The sequence below is a fragment of the Anarrhichthys ocellatus genome, unplaced genomic scaffold (assembly GCF_004355925.1).
Source record: "Anarrhichthys ocellatus isolate YVR2014 unplaced genomic scaffold, GSC_Weel_1.0 scaffold3, whole genome shotgun sequence".
Lineage (NCBI taxonomy): Eukaryota > Metazoa > Chordata > Actinopteri > Perciformes > Anarhichadidae > Anarrhichthys > Anarrhichthys ocellatus.
In genome coordinates, this window is record NW_022280033.1 from 10,297,547 (window position 1) to 10,324,557 (window position 27,011).

At 41.3% G+C, this 27,011-nt stretch overlaps 3 protein-coding genes across 6 annotated transcripts in view; all 3 read right to left on the reverse strand.

Annotated features, from left to right (window-relative positions):
• The window catches only part of slit1a (slit homolog 1a (Drosophila)), an 83,414-nt gene extending 74,537 nt beyond the window's left edge, over window positions 1-8,877 (reverse strand). For all 4 annotated transcript variants that reach the window (XM_031879144.1, XM_031879126.1, XM_031879136.1 and 1 more), the window contains exon 1: window positions 8,251-8,877. In XM_031879144.1, the coding sequence (XP_031735004.1) occupies window positions 8,251-8,459 (209 nt within the window). In that variant the 5' untranslated portion in view covers window positions 8,460-8,877. The remainder of the gene's footprint in view (window positions 1-8,250) is intronic.
• Window positions 8,878-12,568: 3,691 nt separating this feature from the next.
• On the reverse strand, window positions 12,569-18,302 carry LOC116377444 (rho GTPase-activating protein 19-like). The gene is made up of 11 exons (XM_031839090.1): window positions 18,250-18,302; window positions 17,684-17,937; window positions 16,624-16,704; window positions 15,959-16,168; window positions 15,612-15,838; window positions 15,178-15,264; window positions 14,651-14,716; window positions 14,272-14,481; window positions 14,092-14,187; window positions 13,712-13,824; window positions 12,569-13,609 (listed from the first exon to the last, which is right to left on the reverse strand). The coding sequence occupies exons 1-11, from the start codon at window positions 18,294-18,296 to the stop codon at window positions 13,600-13,602; spliced, it is 1,401 nt and encodes a 466-aa protein (XP_031694950.1). The 5' UTR covers window positions 18,297-18,302; the 3' UTR covers window positions 12,569-13,599.
• A 3,489-nt stretch (window positions 18,303-21,791) lies between these two features.
• LOC116398303 (pyrokinin-1 receptor-like) lies at window positions 21,792-26,629 on the reverse strand. Its single transcript, XM_031874495.1, is given in 7 exon segments — window positions 21,792-21,881; window positions 21,883-22,283; window positions 24,314-24,491; window positions 24,569-24,790; window positions 25,146-25,351; window positions 26,190-26,286; window positions 26,480-26,629. Coding segments are annotated over 7 exon segments (1,344 nt in total).
• Window positions 26,630-27,011: the final 382 nt, after the last annotated feature.

Below are 27,011 nucleotides of genomic sequence, written 5' to 3' on the forward strand. Positions count from 1 at the left end.
CACACACACACACACACACACACACACACACACACACACACACACACTCACACACACACACACACACACACACAGAGTAGTGGAGTAAACATGGTCAGTGAACTTTGGTGCTCAGTTCTGCATGGATGAACAAATCTATGTGAACCCACAACTGAAATACAGAAAGGCAAGAGAATATGGACTCTAGACGTGCATAAAGTCAAGAGTCTGGAGTCAGCGGTACTCGTCTCTGTGTTGATTCCATTTTTAAATAAGGGCACTATGTAATATGTGGTGTCAAAGCATCAAAGGAAAATCTGCTGTTCATTAGCTACAATATCAGACACTGCTACTTTCTTTGTTTTACAATCAAAGGAGTCTAAGCAATGGCTTTTGGCACAGCAGCAAAGGCGCGTCACTCCTTTCATAGACAGATGTTTTGTAGTACTGACTTTGGGTGGGTTTTCACATTACAGTACTGCAGTATTACTTCTGAGGCAGAAAATTATTAGGTGTCATTCCCAGTTCCTACAGCGAACGATTTCCACCTCCAAATGCTACAGTCAAATCCATTCCATCCTCTGGAACCTCTGCAAGGATTCCCAGTGCTGACACGCTTCCTAGAGAGCAGTCGATTTATGACATCACTATCAAATCCCTCTTCATCTTCCACCTAAAGCCGATTGATGCATGGGAGTACTTCCTGGTGCACCTTCCCTCGGGTGGACACGCAGAAGCTATGCTCCACCGTTCCACATCTCTATAATTCAAAGGGGCTCCGAGCGCTGCTCAATTCTGAAAAACTCATTATGTTTATTTCTGCCAGCTGCCGGGGTCCCTCGGCTGAGGGGGACCTGGTTCGAATTGAGCAACATTACATGAAATGAAACCCCAAGACAAAAGGGAGGATAAGCAAACAGACTGGCTCACCAAGGCCTGCGTACAGACACACTCACACGGATACAAATATCCACATGTGCTCTGCTTCTTACACACATACACAAAAACCGTTTAAATATACTGTATCAAGGAATGAAGACACGAACACCTACTGCCATGAACACAAACAGTGCCTGTGGGAAAGGCAATTGTGTTTTGTTGGGAGCTAGACAGAGCAAAAGAACATAATGATCACAAGACAAACTACTGTTGGCTGTATAGCTTTTCAGCAACACCAAGCTCCAGTTTGATAGTCTTATGCTTGCAGCCACAAAACAATTGGCAAAACTTACTCACAGGCAATAAGTAGGCAAGATACAATGAGGGTTACAAACATGGCTAGCAGGCTAACAAAGGCATTTCGCAACTTGAAATTAGTACACCTTTTATGAAACACTTAATTCCCTGTCTTAACACTCACTCATACAGTTATTCAAGCAAGGACAAACTGAAACAGCAACATGATAAGCCTTATTCTAGAGGACAAACTGGACATTGGTGAGTCTCGCTATTTTGCGAGACACAGTTCATTCAAACTTAACTCATTGGAGGTAAACACATCTCTCCCCCACGCTTTTTGAATTTACACTCAAATGAATTATCGAGGTGCATATTTTTTTGCAATGCAGTCATTCTGTATCACTGTTGTGAGAACCACATGGCCATTTGTCCTGAGCAGCTTTAGCCTGGCAGGGAAGACAGAAGCCAGCTGATTGAGGATCGGTGGCACAGTGCCTTTCCAAACCCCTCGCTGTGGCAACAATCTAATGATCAGAAGCCTGAGGTCATGTACAGACCGAGCGTGGATGCTCATTAACCACAATCACACACCGATAACGCTATTTGATCAGACCAGCAAGCACTGTCCCTAATGAATGAACTGAACAGGTTGAGAAGTTGCGGAAGAGTGAAGCATTCCTCCTCCTCCAGACTCTACGGCATAAGGACGTGACAGCCGTGAAACATGCAGGAGGAGAGAAAGAGGGGGGGGAGGGGACAGTCACTGAGAGAAGACAGTGTTGTTAGCTGCCTGAGAGCGACGGCGTGGAGCAGTTTGGTAGAGTGTTGTGAGTATCGCCGCGAAGCTGTGAGGAGCTGAGGGGCTGTCTGGGAAACGTCGGTGTAGAAATGAGGCCCGGTAGACTGTGAGGAGAAAGTGACCTACATAGGTCCAACAGGCTACAGAACCAGGCAGTACCATCTGGGCTCACAACACCCTCCTAAACAAAGATAGAGAGACTGAGAAAGTGAAAGAGAGAGAGAGAGAAAGCAGACCACCATGACCAAAATAACATAATGAAACGCAACTGGAACACTTCTGTCCACACTAAGAGGTCAGAATTCTGCTCAGCTTGAACAAAACATTCCCTCTCCATTGAAATGTGGCTTTCAGATGAGCAGTTAAGGCCCTCCACTGTACAGTTTTAGTGTGTGCGTGTGTGTGTGTGTGCGTGCGCAAAGACGTCTGAGAGTATTTTACCGGCTCTCGGGCTCCTGAAGGGCTATTTACATTTCATTCTGCTCAGTCAGGCCTCAGGAGCAAGATTACTGATAGGAAAGGTAAACACCAAGCAGATCCGACACATGCATTGCACACAGACACACACACACACACACACACACACACAACCGCTTCTCGGAGCCTTGACCTGCGCAGGATCTCCTGCATCTTGCAGAGGTACTTATTGTTTAAACGGCTACAGGTACAAGTCAGGGACCAAAACTCAAGCATCTGTATTTTTCTGTTCCTTACCTGGCCTTCACACGTCAACTACAACCTTGAAAAGGAGACTCAAGAGTTTTTTTTTCATGTAGCAGATGCTGCTGTAAGCAAAAACTAGACACATAGCAAGAGAGACTGCGAGATGTGAAAAAAGGAGCCACGCAAAAGACAATGGAGGAAAGTAGCATACAGCCACTTTCTGATCGAACATAGATAACTTATAACACTCTCTCGGGCCGAAGCGAATCAATAAAACATCTGTTCCAATGTGTGTTACTGCCACATGCTGGAAAAAGAACACACATGGGGCTGCAGTAGAGGCAGAGACTGAAGGGTCTTTCATGGTTTGTACTGTAATTGTAGTTTGTTCAGTGACAGACGCTGAGGTTCTGTTGTGGCTTTGAGTCTCACTTGAAGCTATTTAGGCCATATGAATGTGTACTTTGACTGTAAAGTGGATCATGCGGACAGAACATCTGCTCTGCCACATCTATTATGTTTCAGCTATTCCACACAGAAGACTGAGAAGACGTTTGCCTGACAGATGTGCGCTGGCGACTGGTAATTTGACGGATGCTGCATGTGTGCTTGAAGCTGTCTGTTGATCCCTGAGAATAAAGTTGTTTTGTGTACGGTCCGCTCCCCCCACTGAGCACGTTCATATCTACATTCCTCCAGCTCTTTACAAATATTAGCTCATCCAGCATCATCCACCCCGCTGCAAAAGCCGGAATGAAAAGGCAGTTAAGTGATTAGTCAATCAAGTAATTGTTCTGTTCACTTTTTAAACAAAAAAACGCCAAACATTCACTGGTTTCAGCGGCTAAAATGTGATAATTTGTTGCTTGAATAGTCTCACCACATATCTATGTAATTTTGACTGGCGGTCCGATAAAGCAAGACATTTGAAGTAAAGGTGCACGGACACAACTTGTTCAGTCCTGTTACAGAAAGTGCTTTTTGTATCGGTCGATACCAAGTACGGTTCCTATACCTGCGTTTGATTAATAAGTTGTATCCCTCACTATGTGTGAGTGACTGGGATCATTCTTTTATGTGTAAGGCAACATCAGGCTTGACTTCAAAATTGCTTTCCTAACTTAACTTCCTAAAAAAGTAACAACTAAATACATAGATATACATCTACTGATTTGTTATTTACTATTAGACCGAAACAGGAATTACAATTTAAGTGTAACCTTTTTAATGCAGCAACAAATTAGTCAAAACTTAAACAGGATTTAACATTCCAGTATATAATGTTTAAAGTATATAAACATAGAATTGAATAGATCGACCCATTGTCATCAATACCCGATCCAGATATTTGAGTCAGTATCGGCCCGGTATTCAATATCCGTATCAGAAAATAAGTGTAAGGTTAATCGATGAATGTATTTTTGGAGAATTAAGACCGACTTCAGCAAAGTACATCAAGACACTCCAATGTAGCAATGAGCAAAGCACTGAAAAGACAAATGCACAAACTCATGCAGATCTAAAGCGCCCTTGAATCTGGCTTGCTGCCCATAATTTCCTCTCAAACTTGAATCACATCAAAAGCTTCTTGAGTAGTGTGAAATGTGGATTATCAAGGCATGTCTACAACGCCAAGAGAGTGTTCACTGATGTGCGTATACCACACACACACACACACACACTTCACTCTTCATTGCCAGCTTCTTACTGGCTAGCCAGGAGGGTTAAAAGGAAAGATGGACTTCTGAGAGATGAAAGGTGATTTAGGTGGATTCTCCTAATTCGATTTTTCACGGTCTGCTGAGATACAGCCACTTTTAGATAAGCGTGCAAAGCAATCACGCATGTACACTCACATTATGCACATGCTCACACACTTCATATATAAGGTATTCTTTGGCACACGCACAGCCCATTGATGGGGTCACTTCTTAGCTCTCATGAGTGCAGTCACACCTCCATAAAGTAGCCGCGGTCATCAGGAGAGCAGGCCGGTAGGTGTTGGGTGAGTTTAGACACACAGCAGCTGGCTTTGATGCTCAGCAGCCTGTCATCACTCTGCTTAGACGAACAACACTCTTATGGGATATGGATGTCAAATTTAAGAAGGAGACAAAACGCTTCGACCAATTGAACAATAAATACAACAGAGAGCCACAAGATGAACTACTTTGGCCCACAGTACTTATATTACTACAGCTATAGCGATGGCATCCACCTTAGTATTCAGTACAAGACAAAAGACCACAGCTGTGTAGTGCAGGCAGTAAATTGAAGTGACCCAGTCCCAGGCCTGTAATTTCACAACCCTCCACTGAGCATAAACATTCTCTGAATGATCTTCATTCCAGGCATTATCACTCCTCACGGGATTATCCGCTGTGAGGATGGATATATTAGACTGTAAAAAAGGACCTGTATGAAATTCCGTCTGCCTCAGGGCTACACTTATTTTTCCTTAATAAATAACATAATCTCCTTTATTCATTCATAAGCTTTGTGGTTGAGCTACGTGTCTTTACTCCTCTGTCCCGTAATCCCTTCATTACCACCTCAGTTGTGCCAGCCTCGCCTTGACGGCTCTTCTCAGCCCGCTGTCGACCCTGACAGCTCCACCCCTCACCCCACTTCTTTGTCTTTTTCCCCACCTCACTCTTTCCACTTTAGTCACATAGCCAGAGTTGGCAGGTAGTGTGCAGGCTGTGTTTGGTCTTGTCAGGGTAAATTATGAATCAGGTGGCCGGTGAGCTGTCAGTTATACCAGCTATGTGCCGGTGCCAAAAACACCGCAGGCATTCCCTGGCACATGCTCACACACTCTCCACCTCCGACCCCTCCAAATACACAACCATGGTTATCGAACCAAGGGAGCCCCTCATCTTTCACTACCACCAAACCTCATGTGTTTTCATCTAACATTACTTATTCACTGTATGCATGCTCACATATGGAGGCACATGCTGAAGTTTATGAACAAACACAAGTGAACCTCGGATTTATACAGGCACGCAGGAAAAGCAGACACAAACACACAAACACACACACACACACACACACACACACACACACACATATGGTGTGCAGCCTCATCCTCCTCTATTCTGGAGGAGCTCCAATGTGCTCAAATCTCAGCACAGGGTAAAATGCATCATCACTAAACTGGCTTTTTGCAATTAACAGATGAGACACACACTCATCTAAACAGCAGGCCTGTTTGCAGGATGACGCAGGGAGAGAAAAAGGCAGCAGGTTTGTTCAACACCTGTCAACCTAAAAGCTTGACTAAGAATCGTTACTGTCTGTGAAAGTCCCTTTAATCAACCATAGAGATGCAGATTTTCTCTCAGCATATAGCCTGATGTCAATGTGATCCAAATGTGTTGTTTTTTCAAAGCAGATGAATAAAGACAAGGAAGATGAGAGACAAGGAAAGAGACAGAGCGAGAGGATTGATGCAAAGAGGGAGCAGAGGGGGAGGGAGCGGACGGTGGCCGAAACGAGGCAGGGTGTGATTTTAATACATGGAGCTCACAGACTCATTACAGGCTTCGGTCTGAGGAGCGCAGGGGTCAGACCTGATCCAAACCCACACTGACAAGTGCAAATGGGATTTTGCTGTCTGTCTCAACACCTTCCATCCACACACCCTGCTCCATAAACACGCACACGCGCACACACTTTCTACCAAAACCAACCCCCTCCTTGTATAAAACACACACTCTACCACCCATAAGCATCACCCTGTATACATAAGCCCAAACACACATAATGCATTCTCACTGATATCCGTAAACAAAGTGAAGTGCAACCCCTTCTATTTTGTTAGCTTTCTCTAGTCTGCATCTACTTTCCTTACCAACGTTAATACTGCGCCGCCTCCTTCCATTAAAGTGAGGCAAGTACAATTTGCAACATTACACATTTGAAATGTTTGTGATTTAAATGAATTCCTACAAAGACAAACTTTCTGTTAACATTACATCCTAGAGGTGAGGTCCACCAACTTCTGGAACAATTTTACAAAAAAATTGACCAACTCATTACTCATCTTTGACTGCCGGGAGCGTTTGCACAATTTCTTTAACGTGAACAGACATTTTCCAAATGCGAGCACATAAATCTAGCGATGCACATGGGACCATCATGTGAGGCAGGGTGGGCTGCGTTAACTTGCACAATCACCTTGATGAATCACCCGATGCACAAGAGGATAGTCTCTATTGTTAAGTAGTGCCTCTCCGTAGAGACTGGCTATGTTCTACATGACCTACACACACATCTAATACACGCACCCCCCCCCCACACACGTCCCCCAAAAAAGGCAACGACCCAGGAATAATTTACACATGACCTTTCTACGCATCATGTTTAGAATGCAGCATCCTGAGTGTGCTAGACGTGCTTGAAACGATAACCCCCCCTGCTCTACACAACCTATGAATGCACAAATAACTTTCAACACATAAATGCTCTTGAGTGGAGGGTCAGGGTATATTTCCAGTGTGTATGGCCATTCATGTAAAAGGAAACCACAAAATGACCGTGTTTCCTCTCTGCTTCAATGCTGAACCAGCATGTGCACATAAGCAGCCCGGAAACATGAAAATGGCAACAAACAAAAAAAAAGGTGTTCTTAGAAATTAAATATGAAAAGCATAAAATATGCAGCCAGCTCCCACTATGCCAACGCTGCCTTTGACACAGGCTTTCTCTCTCCGCCGTTACCATCGCATGTTTTATTCAGGACTGATATTCTAAAAGCTGAAATAGAACAATCTATTTCCCCTCGCACTCCTCACTTTTGATTTACTGATGAATATTTCAAAGGAATGTGAGAAAAGACAGAAAAAAACTCCACTCTGCAAGCCGGCGTCTGCCTCACCTCTCCCTCCATCTCCCATCCTCCCTCCGTTTTACAAGACAGCTACGTGATCCTCGTGCAAGACTCACACTTAAGTAGCAGATTTGCTTAATTTTCTACATGATTTAACAATTGGTGGAGTGAGTGTTCAGGGGCATGAGAAGGGGGTGAGAGGGGAGTCTTTGTCCCAGGAGTGGAGGAAAGTGAAAAGGGGAAAGAGGGGGAAAAGAAAAAAGAGATAAAGAGAGGCACAGTGCTGCATAGACAGGAAACATGCTCCCAAACATAACAGAATCTAAAGTACCCACAGTACCAGCCGGCAAATCTGGCTTTGTCTCACAAACTTCACGTAAAACTTTTCTTTTTGACTTTAAAAAGTGAAGGAAAAATTAGACTTCATTCTTTTGCTTTCAGGATTTAGAAATAAATATAAAATATATGCAGCAAGTATAAACAAGCAGGTAAGTAAATTATGGACACATGTGAAAGGCACACATCTGCTCCTGCTCTTTCTAGTCCCTCATGCCTATTTATACCTGACTGGAATGCCAGTGAGTGAGTGATTGACTGACACACGCACACACGCACACACACACACACACACTCAGCTTTACAGGCAAAGCTATTGTTCTCTTTCAGTCTAAGCAAAGTCATGTGCAGCACTGCAATACAGAAAGGGAACAGAAGGAATACAGTGAATAAAGAAGACAGAGGGACACAGGCAGGGAGTTCTGTATCACACACACACAGGAGTACAGATGGTACTCACAGTCTTTCAGTGTTGCGGGGGATATTCCTTGGCATGGTTTTGAGACCCAGTCCATGGCAGTCTACTGTGGTGCCACTGCAGGTACACAGGGCTGGACACGCACTGGCATTGCCCATGAGCAGCGCAGAGAGCATCACCACCCACATCCAGAGTGGCTGCCCTGCCAGCCTGCCCATGCCCGCCCCAAAACAGCTACCTCTGACGGGCATATTCACCACCACTGCAGCCAGCTCTTCTTCAACAAAACCCTTACTTCTCTCTGTCCACCCCTCTCTGCTTCTCTGCAAAAAAACAAAAGTCCTGCTACACCTTGCAAGTCCTCTAAAAGATAATTATATATTTGTGGTGAATATAAATAGAAAACAAAACTATAAAAAAAATGCTATTATTTTCCTCTTAGCTGTGAAACAGAGCAAATCCTTTTTGTTCTTCTAGATTTCTTTTGATGTCGGTATGATATCCACCACAGTTTGCTGATGTAAAAAAAAGCTGTTTTCTTTCTCTTATTTTCTCCTTGCAAACTCTTCTCCTCTCTTGTCCTTTTGGAGTTGCTGTGCTCTGGTCTGCACACGTCTGCGTCTCTGTCCTCCTCTCACTCAGTCCCGCTCTGCTCTGCTCGCCTGAAGAGAGAGGGAATAGGGAAAGAGCAGAAAGAGAAGAAAAAAAGCCCGTCTCTTTCTTTCTCTCTCTCTCTCTCTCTATCTCTCTCTCTCTCTCTCTCTCTCTCTCTCTTACATACACACACACCAGTCATCCATCACAAGGATCTCCAAATAGCAGAGCCCCCCGACTCCACCCCTACCCCTCCTCTCCTCCCATACTGCTCTCCCCCTCAACCCCCCCCCCCCCCCCCCAGAACCCTGCCTGAACTCACCCCTCATTCTCCCTTGATTCTATTCACAATACAAATCTAGCCCAAGTATCTTTCTTTATCTGTTTTCTTTTTCACTCACTCCACTCATTTTCTTTCAGGTTTGCCTCCAGGCAAACCCCTACAGAGAGACCTAACCTGCATGACACTGCATAACCCCTGCCCGAAGGGAGAGGCTGTGGGGAGACTGGGTCGTGTGTGTGTGTGTGTGTGTGTGTGTGTGTGTGTGTGTGTGTGTGTGTGTGTGTGCATACATGTAACGAAGGAAAATCCACTGGGGAAGAGAGGAATCAACACCTGAGTCCTTGGAGGCAAAAAGCCGGAATAAATAATCCGTAAATGTGGGTCTTAACATGTAGATCAAGTGTGGCCACACACACAGAAGCTGCAGCAGGGAACTGAAATGAAGGACACCCACCCACACACACACACACACACACACACACAAACAAACATATTCACAGACATACAAGTATTCATGATCTGTTGGGAAGGCAGACCACAGCCATACAAAGTAAGTAAACACGATATTTTAAGCACAGGGACAGAGATTTTATCCTCATATATACAAAGGAAAAGATAAACAGCTACACTCAACCATACCTGATCTGTTCATTCAGATTTATGGCAGTAACTGGCACATAATCCCCTTCGTAACACCTTTAATGCTTTATTTACTTCACAGGAAATCTTAATAAGTAGTATTTTGCAAATGTTGACATTTAGTTAAAACAGTGGATATATTAGAGTCCAGCTGCTGTTGACAGTGTAATTGCAGCTTTCGGGAAACCTTTCTAAATGCATATTGATTCAGTTCGTGGAATTGCAAACCAGTATTCCGGATGTGGGTAAACACACTTCTCGCTTTTATAGGTTCAAGACAAACGTGCATCGTTCACAGCTATCCACACAATTAAACAAATTCTTGCATAACTTTTATTGAACCAATGTGTAATGATTAGATCCTAAATATCTGTGAATTCTCATGCTGATCACCATCATGAGGCACTCTTGATTAACGCTGGATCAGCTGCTAAAAGGCAGAAAAACAATAAGTAATACTTAGATCGCTATCCTATTATACATACATACGTATATATTAGTTACTAGTTTAACACCCCCTCGTGTACGGCAGTGCACTGGCAACCGAGGAGGTAATGATACGTCATTGGTTTAGTGTCATTTAGCACCTGATTCAGCATTAATCAAGAATGATTCATTAGGTGCTCATCTGGAGATTCACAGATATCTAGGAACTAATTATTCGACAGTGGCTCATATATTGATTTGTATAGCATCTGTCAGTTTTTGTGTTGTCTGTTTTTTTCTAACTAATTATATAATTCTTGATTCAGAGTCAGTAAGGAACTACGACTATTCATTTATTAGCAGTTTGGTTGCTTTGAAACTACACCGTTATTAAAAACTTAAATTAACTAAAAGTTTGGTAGTTTAATAGAACTAAACAAAAAGTAACAAACACCTCAGCTATTCAGCCACGGCTGTACTCGGCTCAGCTCGAGCCACTTCGTCTCTGTTCAAATTCTACAGAGTGCTTTGCTGCATTTCGGATCCCTCTAAACATCAGCACAATCCCACATAGTCCGAAGAACCCATTAACTTTAACTAACAAAGGCACAAAGAGAACCAGGCAGGACAGATGCAAGACGAAACATTTGAGTTTGGGTGCATCTGTCTGCTTTGTTGCTTGACCAACTGGAAAAGCATACATATGCTGAGGTGTGTGTGTGTGTCTGTATGCAGGTGTACACACACACACACACACACATACACATACACACCACAGAAAAAAAGCTCCATCTGTGCTGGTAAAAGTGTCAGTGCAGTGTTGATCTTCCTTCTATGAATGACTAATTAAAGAGGAGACAGTGGTGCTTAGTGCTAAGGGGGGTGGATGTTAACGTCCCTCCGCTCTCACAGAGCGGAGGGACGGAGTTCAATAAATATTTTCCTACCGCTTGTAACCAAATGTTGACGAAGACGAAGCTGGCAGCTTCTCGTGTCTGAATAGAGGAACAAATTCACAAAACTTCGAAGTGCTTGATAGAGGGAAAAGAAAAAAGACAAAAAAACAGAAAGAAACCAAATTTAGCATCTAGAAAATTCCACAGCATGCTTCAAACCAAAAAGAAGTGATGTGTATTTCACCCTCAGAAGAGCTGCTTCACAGAGAAGAGGCAAGAGAGATTATTCCACTGTCCATTGTTGAGGAAAAAGAACCCCAAACAACTATGCTGGAGTCTACAACAATATTTCAACCTTGAATTGTTTATTCCCCTTTAGTGTGGTACTTCTCTATCTGTAGTTCTAGACGTAGTTCTCCCTCTGAAAGTCATTGTAGTGCAAACATTTAAAGCCAGATCACACACACTCATCATATATGCCTGTGGTTTTTTTGTGCACACCAGATAATGTAAAGTTGATTGCAGTATGTCCGACTCATTTTACAGTCATCATGCTCATTGTGGAGCAGGAATGCTAAATAAAAACCCCTCCGGAGCTCTGGCTGTAAAACAATACTAGTCCTATTATGGAAGCTGTCTGATGTATATTTACAGAACAGGAGAAAAAGCAGACCCATTTTCACAGATGTTTACAACATATACTTACAATACCAAACATGCATTGACATGGAGACCATAATGACACACACAGACATTCCTCCTATTGGAGAGCTGCCTTCACTCTTACTAACAACCCACTCACCCTCCAACTCCGTAAAACAATGTGTTCAACTTTGGGCAAATCATTTCCTTTGGTGACCTTGTGGGTATATATTGGTCATATTTAGCCTAAAACTAGTTCACATTTGAATTATATTTTGACATCTATGTATATCTCAGCACATACATTGTCACGTGTTTTGTTTGAATCTGTGTTTCCGTCCCGTTTTTGTATTTGCTGCAATGGCCTTCATAAGCCTAAAAGATTTCAATCAACTTGAAGGTTTTCTGGCTGCTTGACATTGATTCACACACATTAAAGAAGGGAGAAGTCAAAGGAAGGGAATGAGAGAAGCATAAGGTAACATTTAAGTAACATATTGAAATAGGTTTTAAGATTTATGATTGGCAACTTCGCCAATATATTTCAGTTTTTGTGTTATTTATTAAAATATTAAGTGTTCAAATAAACATATTTTGGGTATTTAACATGACAGGAGTAGCTAATAAGCAGATTTCTCTCATAAAGATATTGCCTTGCCCAGATCAGAGAAGATGTTGCACATCAGGCGCTCCGGCTGACTAATTATTTGCAACTAAACAGCATCACCTTGTGGCTCCAAGTCAAACAGCATCACAAGCTCCAGAGAGCAACATGAGTTACATTCCAGGGAGGAAAAGTAGCCAAAACGGTTCATAACGAAGTCTCCATCCTACTTAAGTCCACATGCTAACATTTCAAATGAAAAGACTCCTACAGAACTGAGCTTGATGTCTTTTAATTGCAGTGAGTTGCACAGCTTCACAGTAGCATCAATGCCATCAGGTGACATGTTGGAAAAAGCATCACATTATACTTGAATTGTAACAGCGTGGCGACATGAGAGACTGATCTGGAAACTGCTTGAAGACAACAAGCAGGTTAAACTCTCCCAGAAAGCACCTGAGTTAACAACCACAACAGGCAAACAACACATTTCTCTTCAGTAACCTTTGAAAATAAAAGATAAAAATAGAATTAAAAAAAAGTAGTAGTAGTTTTTAAATATCAGTATTCTTTAGTATCGGAGAAGGTTTGCGCTAGTAGAAACAATTCATATAATCTACACAAGATGGTCCTTTTAACTCGGTATCTCCCAACCTCCACTAGTCTTCACTGCCCTAGTTTACCAACATTTGAATATATTCTGTAGAGAAATTTCAGCACACACTTAAAGCTATCTGGAATTTAAAGAGAAAATGTTGAATACAAATTACATTATGAAGTAATTTAAGATATATTCACTTTAAGGAACATCTCAGAATTTACCACTTTTCTAATAAAAGTCCTGAACGCTCTGCATCGACTGTGTGAGTTCAACTAAACCTACAATAATTTACAAACAAATTTAACATTTAAATAGAAAAGCCTGCACATCACATTTAATCCAATACATCTGATGCACTCGATTCCGGGACTCGAAACGCACAGATGACCAATACGAAATAAATACATGTTTCAGTCAACGGTAAAGCTAAATAGCCACAAATTCACTGGTGTTAACACATGTCACTGAACAATGTGAAACAATAGACTGGGTAAGAAAACTGGTCAATAACATTGACTTACAATAGTGCATGTGGTCTATTTAACCCCTTTTGTATGCCCTAGCTTAAGTAAAACGTTCGGGTGGTTTTCTTGCTTTCTTCATAACCTTTAAGACAAACTTTACTGCCTTGCTTTACACTGTGGATTTTACACCCCGCACATAACAGTCAGCCTGATGTTTCCTTAGTTGCGAACAGCGCATTCCTTTAGAGAATCCTGGACGAGATGAAAAGAGAGACGGAGAAGAAAAAGATTAGGTAATGTCTGAGTACATCAGGCACCATTAACAATGTAAGCACCGTTGAGTGCAATACTCACTCCTCCACAGCTCGTGTTTTCTCTTGCCTGGCCATCAAACGGCCGCTGGGTAGAGGACTCTGCAGACTGCCGTTTTCTTTCTCCGTTAACACTTGGCTTCCCAACACCTTCCTCTGTTTCATAAACAAAAAAATAATTACTGGAAGATATGCAGAGGGTAGGGCTGTGTTTATCATACCATATAGATTCTTCATTGTAGACAAACGGGCTTTTATAGTTAAATGCTTTTCATCTAAATGCACTATAATATACTTGTATTGTATATAAGACCATAAAGATCTCATTGATAACATTTTTATGTTAACAAATAAGGAAAAAATCCTCAAAATGGAATGACGGCTGAAAGGTGACGGCTGCACAGAGGACTGCTGTGAACAAACCTTGATAATTCCACCCAAAGAGCGTGAACGCCAATGTTTCCTGCTGAAGGGTGTCCGTGTGTCAGCCGAAGGCGTCCGCAAAGGCTGCTTATCAAACTACACACAAAAAGACAACACATTCAGCTGCTGGGTTGCAAATTGTTTTCTGTGTGTTATTTCTTCTCCCAGCGCGTGCTGTACCTGTCTGATGAGTTTCTTCTTTTTGGCAGACTCCGGCATGTTGTTGGCCTGCCGGTACAGCTCTCTGAGGGCAGATTCAGTGTAACTCTGGGTCTCAAAGGACCTGGTGGTGGAGCTGCTGCTGACCTCACCTCTTGTTCTCATGGAGGGAGAAGGGGAGGCAGCTGTTACAGGTACATCTTGAGTCCCAGAACAGAGTGTCAAGTCATCCTAGAAAGATCAGACATAACATGCGACCAGGTATTTTACATTTTGTTATCTCACTGCAACGCAAAACTCAACATCCTCTGAAAATCATCCTATTAAGAGCCGAGTAACAGATAGGAGTCTCTCAAAAGTTCTGTATTTAGACACAAAGTGTCTGAAATGAACCACTCACCTTTGATTGGAGAGTTTTAGATCCTGTGAAGTACACGCGGGTATATTCTTTGATGTATGTAGGTGCCTTCAATGGAAGGAAACATGTAAAATCTGATGAAATCATTGTGACGAATGAAACAACAGTGCATTTAATCTGCTGCTTGGAAGAATATATGATGTGTACAATATAGAAACTAACAAAAGGAATCAATAAATGAATGAAGAAATATAAGCTGATTGTCGAGATCTGAAAGGCTACTGATTACAGGCACTGGACATGTAAATTCCATATTCTTTATAACTACCCTGCTTGTATTCATTGTAACCCTGCCAACAACTATGAGATCCCAGGGGAACCATCGCTACTACATGGTTGTGATGTACTACATGTATCTTTCCAAATGATCTCCCATTAGAAATACCTCCCTGTGTGTTTGTTTTTTTATGTGAACATTAAGTTCAGCACAGAATACAGACAACTTCAACACCTCATGCTGTTGCTCTTATCAGACAAAGAAGAGAGAAGCGGTTTGTAGATCTGCTTACCTTGAACAGTTTCTGCGAGTGCCTGATGAGGAACGCGATGCCATTATTCAGTTGCTCGATGCTTGCCTGCAGATCACTTGCCATCACCTGCAACATAGAAACACCCCAAAAAAATACAAACAAATTCAAGAAAACAGTCAAGCTTTACTCGACTGAAAACATAGTTCATGAAATGTATTTATATAGTGCATTTCTAGTCTATCAACCATTCAAAGCGCTTTACAACGTATGCCAACATTCATCTATTCACATTCTCAAGGTGCCAACTTGCTCATGAAGAGCGGTTAGGGGTTCAGTGTGTTCCTTCAAGGACTCTTGGATGCTCTCTTAAGGAACCTTCGAATAGACGACCGCTCTACCTCCTGAGCTGCGACGCCCTGAGGATAGTTGGCACAGACTCAGCAGGTAGAACAAAACAAACCTACGGTCCTTACATTTTTGGGCCAGATGATGTGTGGAGCAAACATTGTAGCTAGATTGATAGCAGACATCTTGTTGATGTGCTGATTCCGAGCCGTGTGGTACAGCAGGTCCAGCAGCAGTTTCAACAGGCTGCGGTTGGCTGCTGGGAGCAGCATGAAAAGCAGCTGAAACGCTTCGATCCGGTGCTCCTTGTCAGGCACACTCGTCTTTTCCCCTCCATCATCAAAGCGAGTCAGCTCTGGACACAGCACATAAGAGAAGTGTGACAAAATAGCAAAGGGGTGCACCATTATTTTATTTTCTTAAGATTGATCTGATATTGAGCCATGACAAGGATCTGTGTATCGTCAACGCACACCTCCGATCTTCAGGTGGGCATGATAGTGTCTGTGCGTGAGCAGAGGCTCTGGCAGCTCTCCCAGGTAAGCTTTGAGCAGTGTGGCCGCATCATTGGGGTGGAAGTCGCCCGTCTCTAGATCTATCTCTGCCCCAGCATTCAGCATCTCTCTCAGGGCCGCCTGCCTGAGGCTGTGGCCCGGCACACGGAACAACCCCTCCACGTGAAGGTCTGAGGGGTGAGAGAGAAAGGATGGTGAGAGACGGACAAAAGAGATGTGGTGTGTAGGCGGATAGACACAGAGTGAAGGAGACATCGGGAGACAAAGACTCAGAAGGGAGGCGAGGGACAGCGGGAAGGAGGGAGACAGCCGGAGCAAAGAGCTTTCAGATGAATTATTGACCCAAGCATTTGCTCCCTGTGTCTATTTTCGTTGAATTACATCATCGCTTTCTAGAAGTAACAAGTCTAACAAATCCAATAGTTATAAGAGTTAATGATACATGCTGATCAAGCAATTCAACTAGCTATATTAGGACGTTAATATAATAAGTGTTTGACACAAATACCATCATGGTTACAGATCTGTCTCCTCACGCATGAGAAATGTGTGTGGTCATGATATCACAAAGCGCTTTGGAGGAAAGTGTGGCTGAAGTCATGCATGTCTATGAAGTGGTACTCACTTTTACTCAGGTATTCAATGAGCTGATAGATCTGTGCAATTCCTTCTTCGGTTAATGGTGCACCGAAAACCACTCCTTTGTCTGAAAGTCATCAAATAGAACAGAAGGACTGTTTTTATACTTTACGTGTACAACTGTATTCATTCTCACTAGATTCATTGGCTCCCTTTTATCATTTCCATCCATCACATGGACCGGCTGCACCCCGTTACATAACCAACAACACGTTGTGAAAAAACAGAGACAGAAACTAACAATTACTTAAATTATGAATTAACAAACTCTATATTAAAACTGAAACAATTAGTTTATTCATCGATTGAAATTAATCACTTAAATCACCTTTCACGCAAAAATCTCAAACTTGTTCGTGCTTTTTGTAACACTTCTTCTCTTTGACTTATGTGACAATACATTTAAATACCGTTTGGGTCGGGCAGAACAATCAGTTTGGTGATGTTGAGTTTGGGTTCACAAAATTGTGATTGAAATTTTTCAGTATTTTCTGTCATTTTATGGAACAAACGATAATTGTAAAAATAATCTGCAAATTCATCTGCAATGAAAACAATAATCAACTGAAGCCCTTCAGTTGATTATTTATTTATCAATTAAATCATCTAAAAAGTGTGAAGGTGACATCTTCACATTAAGTTTTTTGTCTGACCAACGATACAAAACCCAAGATATGCATTTGCTATTATATGTATAAAGGTACTCTTACAATACAACACCCTGGGGACAAATCATAAATATCTATTCCAATACCTATAAATGCTTAGGATGGGTTAAATGCAGTGGTCAGATTCCATGTGTTTACTTGTGTGTATCATCTATGTGATGATTTCATTTATTTTTAAATTATCATTTTATCCCAGGTGGAAATACATGCATTGCAAGTCTTAATTAAATAGATACTGTGTGTGGTCTGTTGATAAATTAACAGTAGTCCTTATTGTAAGTATTTTAACTTCCTAATGCAACAGAAAATAACTTCACTCCAAACATATTAGTCTAAATTGTCGTTTCAAAGACTCTGAGCACACTATGTTGGCCTCACCTTTACGTTTCAGGAAGTTGAAGGAGCGGAGGAAGCCAGCGGTGGTGGGCACCTTCGCCTCGGACTCTCCGGTGAGCTGGGCAAACTCGTCCCCGGGAAGGTCTATGAGACGAGTGATGTTGCTTAGTACCAAATCCGCGAAGGCCTGTGGATGCTCGTGTCTCAGCCTCTCCACGAAGAAGTCCGGGTTGAAGATCACAGGCTGGCTCGTGTTGGGCTTCTCCTGGCTGATAAACACACTGCATGTCGTCCCCCTGTTCATGAGAAACAGAGTCGGGGGTCATTTCGAGACTCAACGGAATAGTAATGGTTCGGGCTGGTACCTAAAGTGTAGAAGTTAGAACAGGTATTAGCCGATTAACGTTAGCTATTACTAGCATACGAAGTTGTTGCTAGGTTAACTAAAATGGCTAACGCTAGTAGTTAACGTTAGTTACTCGTAGCGTACTGAATAGCGTTAGTTCACAAGATGTTGTATTAGCACTAACGTTAAGATTCAAAGAAACTCCTCATACAATAGTTTATTGTCTGTTAATTTGAGGATATATAAAAGGAAAAGTGTCGACCTTCTGCTCAGTTTGTGATTGTTGTGGGTATCATCTGCAGCCGCCATCTTCGTTTTGAATCTTCCGCTGTTTTATCTTTAGTCCCGCCCACGGTGTTGTGATTGGCTGAAATATACGCACGTCAAGACTGCTCAACTGATAAATAATGAACATGGACTACCCCTTTCATTAAATATGTCAAGGTTCATTTATTGTCATTCTAAGGGTTGCACAACGAAATGCATGGTGTTGTCCCTTTGTGCTACACAAGAGGAGTGCAGAAAATGAGCTGAGGAGTTTTACAGCTTTAGGAAATAAGATGCTCTGTAGTCTGGTGGCAGAGGGTACTTCTACAGAACCTTAGTAGGCTATGACACATCATTTTCACTACATTTTGACCATAGGCAGGAGAGTGGACACCATCAATCATTTGTCTGTGGGTAACTCAGAATTAATGAAGATTAACCAGCCCTGCCACTCCTTTAGACACGGCCCTGCTAGGTAGTAATTGTTTGCAATGAAATATGAAAAACCACACCATACACTGCTTTTTTTTGTTACGAGTTCTTCTTTTTCTGACAATGGCACTGACAATATTAACATTACTGTCAACATTTAATATTAATACAAAGAACAGAAATGTACAACGTTTGGTTTAACTGACCATTTTGTCCTTCCCCTTATCTCTAGATTGAAAAATACATTGGTATGTAACCTGAACAGTTATGATGTGAGAAATACACCTGAATAATGCTCTTGAACAACATACGTAATATTTCAAACTTAGCATAGAAATACACACTACCATATCCTGTAATTTCGGTTAAATTTCTGAGTCGTACTTATCACACTTGATATAAAAATACGCTACATTGAATGTCTTCACATTAGTCACAATACTGTAAGCTTCTAGGCACCAAAGATATTTTTCTGGCTCCAATAAGGAACAGAAATAATACTTGACATCAATAAAATCTCACACATTCTCCAGACATAGTAATCACTTTGACAGAAAAAATACTTCCAGCTTTCAACAACACTCTGAGATAATTTTCCAGTAATATAGAAGGATCAGAAATAAGGCAGAGTTGTAGAGGAAAAAAAATGTTGTTTTTGTATTCCAAGGTGCCAAATTTTTGTCAGAACCCAGTTATATGTTCCAAACACCAAACAATATCGTAATGGCGGATTTCTTCTCTAAATGCATTTATAAATCATTGGCAATGAACTACAACCAAAACACTTTACAAGACTATGAATTATTTCTTTCTGTTCATTACAATGGAATTTGCGTTTCCAATCTGAACGTAAAAATAACACCTAATTAAACATGATAATTAAGTCTTAAGAGACCTTTTTTTCAACAAACTACATTTATCTTTTTTTCATTAATAAAAGAAAACAGTATGTTCAAAGCTTCCTGAGTTGAATACTCTGTGTTTATAATAAATAGGATGCATGATAAGCTGATCTTAACATTAGAAAGTTTAAAACAGAACAATATTTTCCTATTCAATTCCTTATTTTTCTTGCGGTGACATTCAGATCCCCCAACCATTCCAATGGACGGATTCATTTAAAAAAAAAAAAAGAAATCCTTAGTAAATGCTATTAATCTTTGTATAAGTAATGTAACATCCCATGTTTACTTTATAAGCCCTGTATTTAACATCCTGAACAGCAGCAAACAACTGCATGAAGGGCTAAAAATGTCTGAGAGAGAGATCTCAAACACTTTTTGACAGAGGGACAGCCCTAAGCCCCATCAAGGCAGCGAGATACATGGCGGCAAAGTTCGGTCACATTCGTATTTATACCATTTCCAGCACTTGCAGTCTCTAATACTCAACCATTTACCAGGTGACGTCAGTTAAGTCCCTGAGGGTTCAGGGCTGAAGGCCTTAGGGGGGACAATGGTATTGGACCTTGCAGTCTATGTGTACAACACATGCACAGTAAAATCTGATCTGCACTTTCCCAAAGCTTCACGAACTGCTGTACAATCATAGAACCTAGGGATGATCGATTCCTTTCACTGAAGTGTGCAGGAAGGCCGTCAATACCAGCCTACTCTATGGGTGAGAATTACAATCCTGCAATTATTGAACAGATCGTTAATAAAAGACCAAAAGCAAATGTTATTTAAAACGTTGATCACCATTAATTTGAGCGTACCCCAACACATCTGTCAGGTAGACCACACCCAAATAGCACCTGAGAGGACACCATCTCTTTAATTCTGGCACCATCTGCTGCAACCTTGTAACTCCAGTTACACTGCACATGTGGCCTTCATTTGATGGCCTTGCTTGCCTCCCGATCATCCGTGGTTGTCAACAAAGGTTGTGAGCAGTGGCGGCTGGCCAATAGAGGGGCGTGGCCCCACCTTGAGCGCCCCTCCTTGAGCCACAAAAAAAAAAAAAATAATAATAATAAATTATACAAATTATCAATAATAGCTTGCGCGTCCTCGTCAGGAGAAGTCTCTACGGGCGAGCGCGAGCACTACTCCTCCAAGACCCGTTTTTGAGAGGAGAACTTTGGCGGAGATTCTGCAGAGAGCTGATCCCAGATCAGCCTGACCTCACAATCAGACAGCAGACGAGCGGGAAAGGGAAGCAGTACATGCGAAGCTTCTCTACTAGCTGTACACCAAACAGGTTTGGCTAGCTGGATGCAGTCATGCTAATAACTTAAAACAACAGGGATAGATCCAGCATGGACAGTAACGGGAGTGAGGGACATGAATGCACCTGTCTGAAAAAGTAAGGAAACATGAGAACACCAGGGCACACATGGAGAACTCTGTCAGCCATATGAGGCAAAGTGAACATCTTTTCTTGTACATAGTTGTCCTCAGTCTCATCTTGGTCATGGAGGCATCAACATTTAATTGAGATGGTAAATTAACAGTGAAAACTCATCATAGCTTAATTTAACATCAGTATTCCTAATTACACTTCATGTTTACTTCTCCCTATAACAAGGTCCATAGGGGCATCTCAATAAATAAACATGTTCTATTATATTCTATTATATTTTATATATACTGTATATATATACTGTATATATCTATATATATCTGTATGTGTGTGTTTTATATTATACAGAATATTATTATATGATATATATTTATATATATATATATATTTATATATATATAGATATATATATATATATATATATATATTTATTATACTGAATTCCCTGTGAGGGTGACAAAAATATTATGTCCTGACGTGTTCATCAAAGTGTTATTTACTGCTTTTTTTCGTGTTGGAATAAATGTTAAATATTTAACTGCAATGTAGTAATACGTGTTTGATACCTTAATTTTTTTTGCATTAAATCATACTGGGATGTTTGCTGAAATTGATTGGATGGCCCTACCTAGAAAATTTTCCACCAGCCGCCACTGGTTGTGAGACTCTCCTGCTGTCCACTTTTAATGATGTGGAACACTGTGATTAGCTTGGAGACATCCAATGAAATAAGGGTGTGCGTTTTGGTGGAGTCAGATGACAGTAATCATAGATCTAGACATCCCAGAAAAGTTATGTCCATTAAATTGGCCGGGGGATCTGAACGGCTTCTAAAAGAGATAATAATTCAGATTGCTTGTTGTTGCTGCTCATGTTTAAAGGCGGTTTCATGGATATTTCCATTCCTCTGATTAGTTTTGTTCGTGATTGTATTTCTCTTTTTGGCCATATTCACTCTATAGCATTTACCATGAATCCTCTTACTGACTGTTACTGTGCTTGCTTCTTCAGTAGAACTTCTCTTCAGCCAAGACATGCTCCCATATTTACAGGAGCAGTGAGACCTGAGCCTACCCAGGGTTCTCCTGCACGCCCTGCGAAATATGTGGGAGGAAATACAGAACAGCAGCGGGTCCAGAGCACTGTTGATATACCACAGTGGAAGCGACAAGTAGGATTTCAGAATTGTGTAGACAAAAAGGACAGTGTCGGACCACACAACCACGTAGACCTGCATCAGCGACGAGGCAATGTCCGGAAAGTTGCAAACAAAAAAGGCCACCAAGACTGCACCTGGAAGACACAGCATAGAAGATGTTAATCGCTCTCGCTCATGTTAACGGATTTTGAAATGAATTGCAGTAAATAAGCAATTGCTAGCATAATTGGCCTAAATGAAGGGCATCAAAACTGTAGACAGATCCTGACACTATATCATGAGGTAACTATGTGTGCCATCGACAACACCTCATAGGGAGTGCATGCTACCATCTGATTGGACATGAAAAGTTGACAAAAGCCAATTGTTTACAGCATCACAGTCACAGCTGAATTTGAGACCATGATGGACAATGAATAATATGCAGACAAACAGTTTTTTTTGCCTGCAAATATGTATTAACCTAAATTAACTGAAACTAATGTCGAGCTCAGTGCAATTTATTTATTGCCTGCAACCAAGAGGGAAGGAAGTCTTTCTGGAGTGAGTGGACACTTAGACCTTCTGGGGGTACTTCTCAAGTCTCTTAATTGCATCCCCGTTTCCCTCACTTGCGTCCTTTCCTTGCGTCTTAGTCCCTCCCACCAGGGATGCATGGAGGAAACCATGCAAGGAGAGAGGAACGAGGAAATATGTTTTAAAATACATGAGACGTCCTTTCCTCAGTTGCGTCACTGAAGCAACGTCTGTTTCTGATGACGGTGGCTGATGATCACTGGATCAGCCGTCAGTCGGCTTTAACAGCTGGAGAGACTTTTGAGAAGTTTGTGTGTGTTCACATGATCACTGTACTTAATAATAGTAACTAATAACACTAATAACTAATAAAGACACAGTAATCACCACTGTAGAGGCGTTTTCTCTCTGTAGTCTGTTAACAAACTGTGTCCTGTGTTCTGTTTATAAGCGCAGGATCGATTTCTACCGGCGGAATGCAATCGTCTTATTTATGAATTATTTGCATCTGTATGTTTTGAAATTGTGACTGTGGCCTCATTATTAAATAACCCAGAATATGATTATTGTTTCTCTTAAATGATAAAACTCATCAAACACTCAGGAATGATGTAAAAAGTGTTTTGTCTCTCCAGCTCTCTCTGACTTTAATTGTATTCATAATAAAAGTTATTGAGGGAAAAATCAGATCATGAAAACACAAATCTTTCTAACAAATGAAGAAAGTTGTTTGTGGTCGTTTTGTTCAGACTACAATGAACATATATTTAAACCAGACGGTGAATCAGAAACCTAATCAAATATAAAGCTTTATTCTGTGATCTGTCTTCACTCTGGTGTTAAACTCCAGTTGGTCAGTCCGATCGGCTGCAGCGTCCAATCACATAACTGATGAACAATGAAGGGGCGTGTCGGCCATTAAAAGACTTCCTGGAAGTCTGTTCTCATGGTTCCTCGGTCATGGCTCCTCCGAGGTCCCTCCTCCATCCTCGATCCTCGCTCCTCCAAGCTACATTAGAGCTTTGGGACGGCCGTCAATATGGCGGCGCAGAAACAACTTCCGGTTCAAGCGAGGATCGATGAGCGAGGAAACGACAATTAAGAGACTTGAGAAATACCCATAAGGTCATCATCAGGCTAAGATAAATCAGAGCACTTGGGTGATTTACTCTGCCACAACCTCAAGAGATCAACACGGTTTTATAAATTTCCCATTACTCCTGGGGTGGGGGAAAAAATCAACACAGCATAGTATCGTGATATTTTGCGTGGCGATATTGTATCGATACACGGACGCCAAGTATCGATCTTTTATTATATAAACTATTAAAAAAAATACTAGAAAAATCAAATCAATTGCTTTTGAGTTGTTTTCTGGTGAGGTCAGCAAAGGTCGCGGGTCAGCTTGGTTGGTAGGAAGTTGGTCAAAACAAAGATAGAGACATTGTGGACATAATTTGAAGTTGAAAAAAGTAATAAATCGCAATATAGGCCTATGTTATCGCAATACTCAGAATATCGCAGTATCGTGATAATATCGCAGTATCGTGATAATATCGCAGTATAGTGATAATATCGTATCGTGACCTAAGTATCGTGATAATATCGTATCGCGGGACCTCTGGTGATTCCCACCCCCATTACTCACCCATTAGTTTTAGAGCTCTCTTTTCATTTGAAAGCAGCTTTCCATTCTGATGGCACTGAATGTCTCGTCTTCCTTGTGGATTCGGCCTCGTTAGACCCATGTCTCTCCTTTGACGTCCATTCCGCCTCAGGTAGAGCAGGATGAGCAGATAGAGAGTACAGATGGAGATGAGAGGGACCTGTAGAAGAGTCATGTTGAGTGCTTCCGTGTGAAGCAGGTTATCAAATATACCTTTTCAAGAAGCACTTATCTCACCAGAAAGAAGATGCCTGCTCTGATGAGTAAAGCACCTTTGTAGATGTGTGCAGGATCAGGCTCTGTCATCTCACACATGGTGGACACATGGAAGGCGTCTTTTAGTGTAGCGGCAGTGTAGTCAAGGATGCAGACAAGAGCCTCGTCATAGACCAGAGCAAAGGGTACAGCCGAGACCAGAGAAATGATCCAGACTGAAAGAAGGCATGGCAGTCGAAACTTCTGTTGGAAAGGAAAATACAAATATAGAAAAGTTAAAGCATCCCACTGTGTTCTTTTTATCTGGCCAGACTCAAATCATGTTTTCTCAAAAATGTCTGCAGTATGAACATGTTTTGAACATGAGAATGCCCTATAATTGGATAGATGCTTTAATTTTTAATTACACTATTTCCAGCAGTATATTGTGATACAATACTTTGAGGATGAACAAGGAACCTGTTTTATATGAATTTTGGGGAAGAAACCAAACATGAACATCACGCCAAATGATGACAGTTGCGGACAAATGTAGTAAACAGTATTAGAATACATCCCAAAGCTTTTTTGCATTTAAAGTTTTTTGGAAGAACTCAACCTTCAGGCTGGAGACAGACCAAATGGTGTGGCAAATGGCTGCATAACGCTCAGTGGTGAAGGTCAGGATAACCAAGCTTGTGGTGGCACAGTACACTTGGCGCACCATAAAGTAGACTTTGCATACTGTTCGGCCCAGACGCCATGGGTAGCTCTCCCAATAGTAGCGAAACAAAGTTATCGGGATGGTCAACAGCTGCAAAATGTCTAAAGTTCAAAGAGAAAAAAACAACATACATTTAGGAAATTTGCACTGAAGATGGTTCCTCGAAGTAAGCAATACACCACAGTCCAGGACTGACAATAATACATTAAAATAACTTGTTGAAATTTAAATTAAATGTGTGCGCATTACATACAACATTCATTTTACATGAAATTTATTTAATCATTTTCAGGTTTGAAATACATCTCTGCATGCCCAAAATAAATGCAGAATGAATGCTTTTTAGTGTACTAAGCTAGTAATGAAATGGAACGTAAAACATCAAAAGCATTTGTCATGATTGGGGGCTGTTAATACAAATTTAGTGAATGTGTTCTATACTATCCACTGATGTTAATAGACAATAAACAAACCTAAAAACAATGAAATGTATATCTCACACTTAATTCCATCAGAAATAAATATTTTTTTTACTTTTATTGAATTCTTTAATTTTAAACATTGTTAGTCCTGATTTTCCATAAAGTGCATGGTAAGTAAGTATGTGAGTACATTTATTTTACAAAGCGTCATGTGCCAAAATGTATTAATATCACACATGGCAAATATAAACACAATCCATCTCCCACATTACAGTTATAAAACATAACTTATCGGCATATCTGAGGCACAAGCTGTTCCTTTAACATATGAAACATAAAGCGCTACACTGCTGTGAGACATTTAACGCAAATTGAGCTCGGTGAAACACTTTGTCTGCAAACAGGTACTGAAGTTTACATTCATCAGACATAGAATCAGGACGTTCTGCAGACTTTCCAAGACCATAAAGATGACACTTTCTATTGTCGTTTTGAACTGAGTGGAAGCGTAGTGTACCTGATATGACCAGGCTGATGAGGTGGAAACGAATGGCACTGACTCTCATCTGAGCATCCATGAAGAGGGTCAGTATGCTCACACCATTGAGTAAGACCTGTAGAGCATGAAGGGACAGCATTTAGTGAGAAAGAAAAAGTTTGTGTTGTGTGCTGTCAGCATATCATTAACACTATATGACTAGAATTGTGGCTACTACTGTATTTTATCATCACACAATACCACTTAGTGTTGTAATTCAGAAGGTAACATTGATAGTGTGTTGAGTCTAGTAAAATGACTGTTCATACTCCAGAAAAGAAGATGATGCTGTAGAAAACGGTCATGGGGACGGCTATAACCAGGGGCTCCCTTTTAGAGACGCCTATGTCGAGCTGCGGCTTCTCACTCGGGCTGACATTACAGCTGAAGACGGATAACATCTGCTCCGAGAAGTTCATGGTGCGGCAGCTGGTTGACAACTAGAAGAATGTTATAGAGAAATAGTATATAAAAGCCATGACTGTGTTGGGTTATAGATAATAATGACAACAATGACACTGACATTAGCAACCATTCTGCAGGTCAGATGTTATTGTTTTAAATTAGGCTGCTTTTAAATGAGTGCTGCTATTTTATGGTGTTGCATAGACGTGCACAATTCAGCAGAGCAACCAGCCAGAAGAAGATAATAGGAGGGTCGCCTGCTAAATTACACTCTCATACCATATTCATGAGAGAGTGACCTCTCGATTATTGTCTTTGAAAGAAGAAAATAAGAAGGGATAGATCTCACAATCAACTATTCCATGTTCATCCTTTTTTTAAGAGTACTGAATTTTT

Coding starts and splice junctions, on each gene's coding strand:
- LOC116377444 (XM_031839090.1), bottom strand. CDS start 18,296: ATGGCGGCTGCAGATGATACCCACAACAATCACAAACTGAGCAGAAG. Junction 14,717..15,177: donor ACTCGCAGAAACTGTTCAAG/GTAAGCAGATCT, acceptor CTTCCATTGAAG/GCACCTACATACATCAAAGA. Junction 14,188..14,271: donor AGAAGAAACTCATCAGACAG/GTACAGCACGCG, acceptor TTTTGTGTGTAG/TTTGATAAGCAGCCTTTGCG.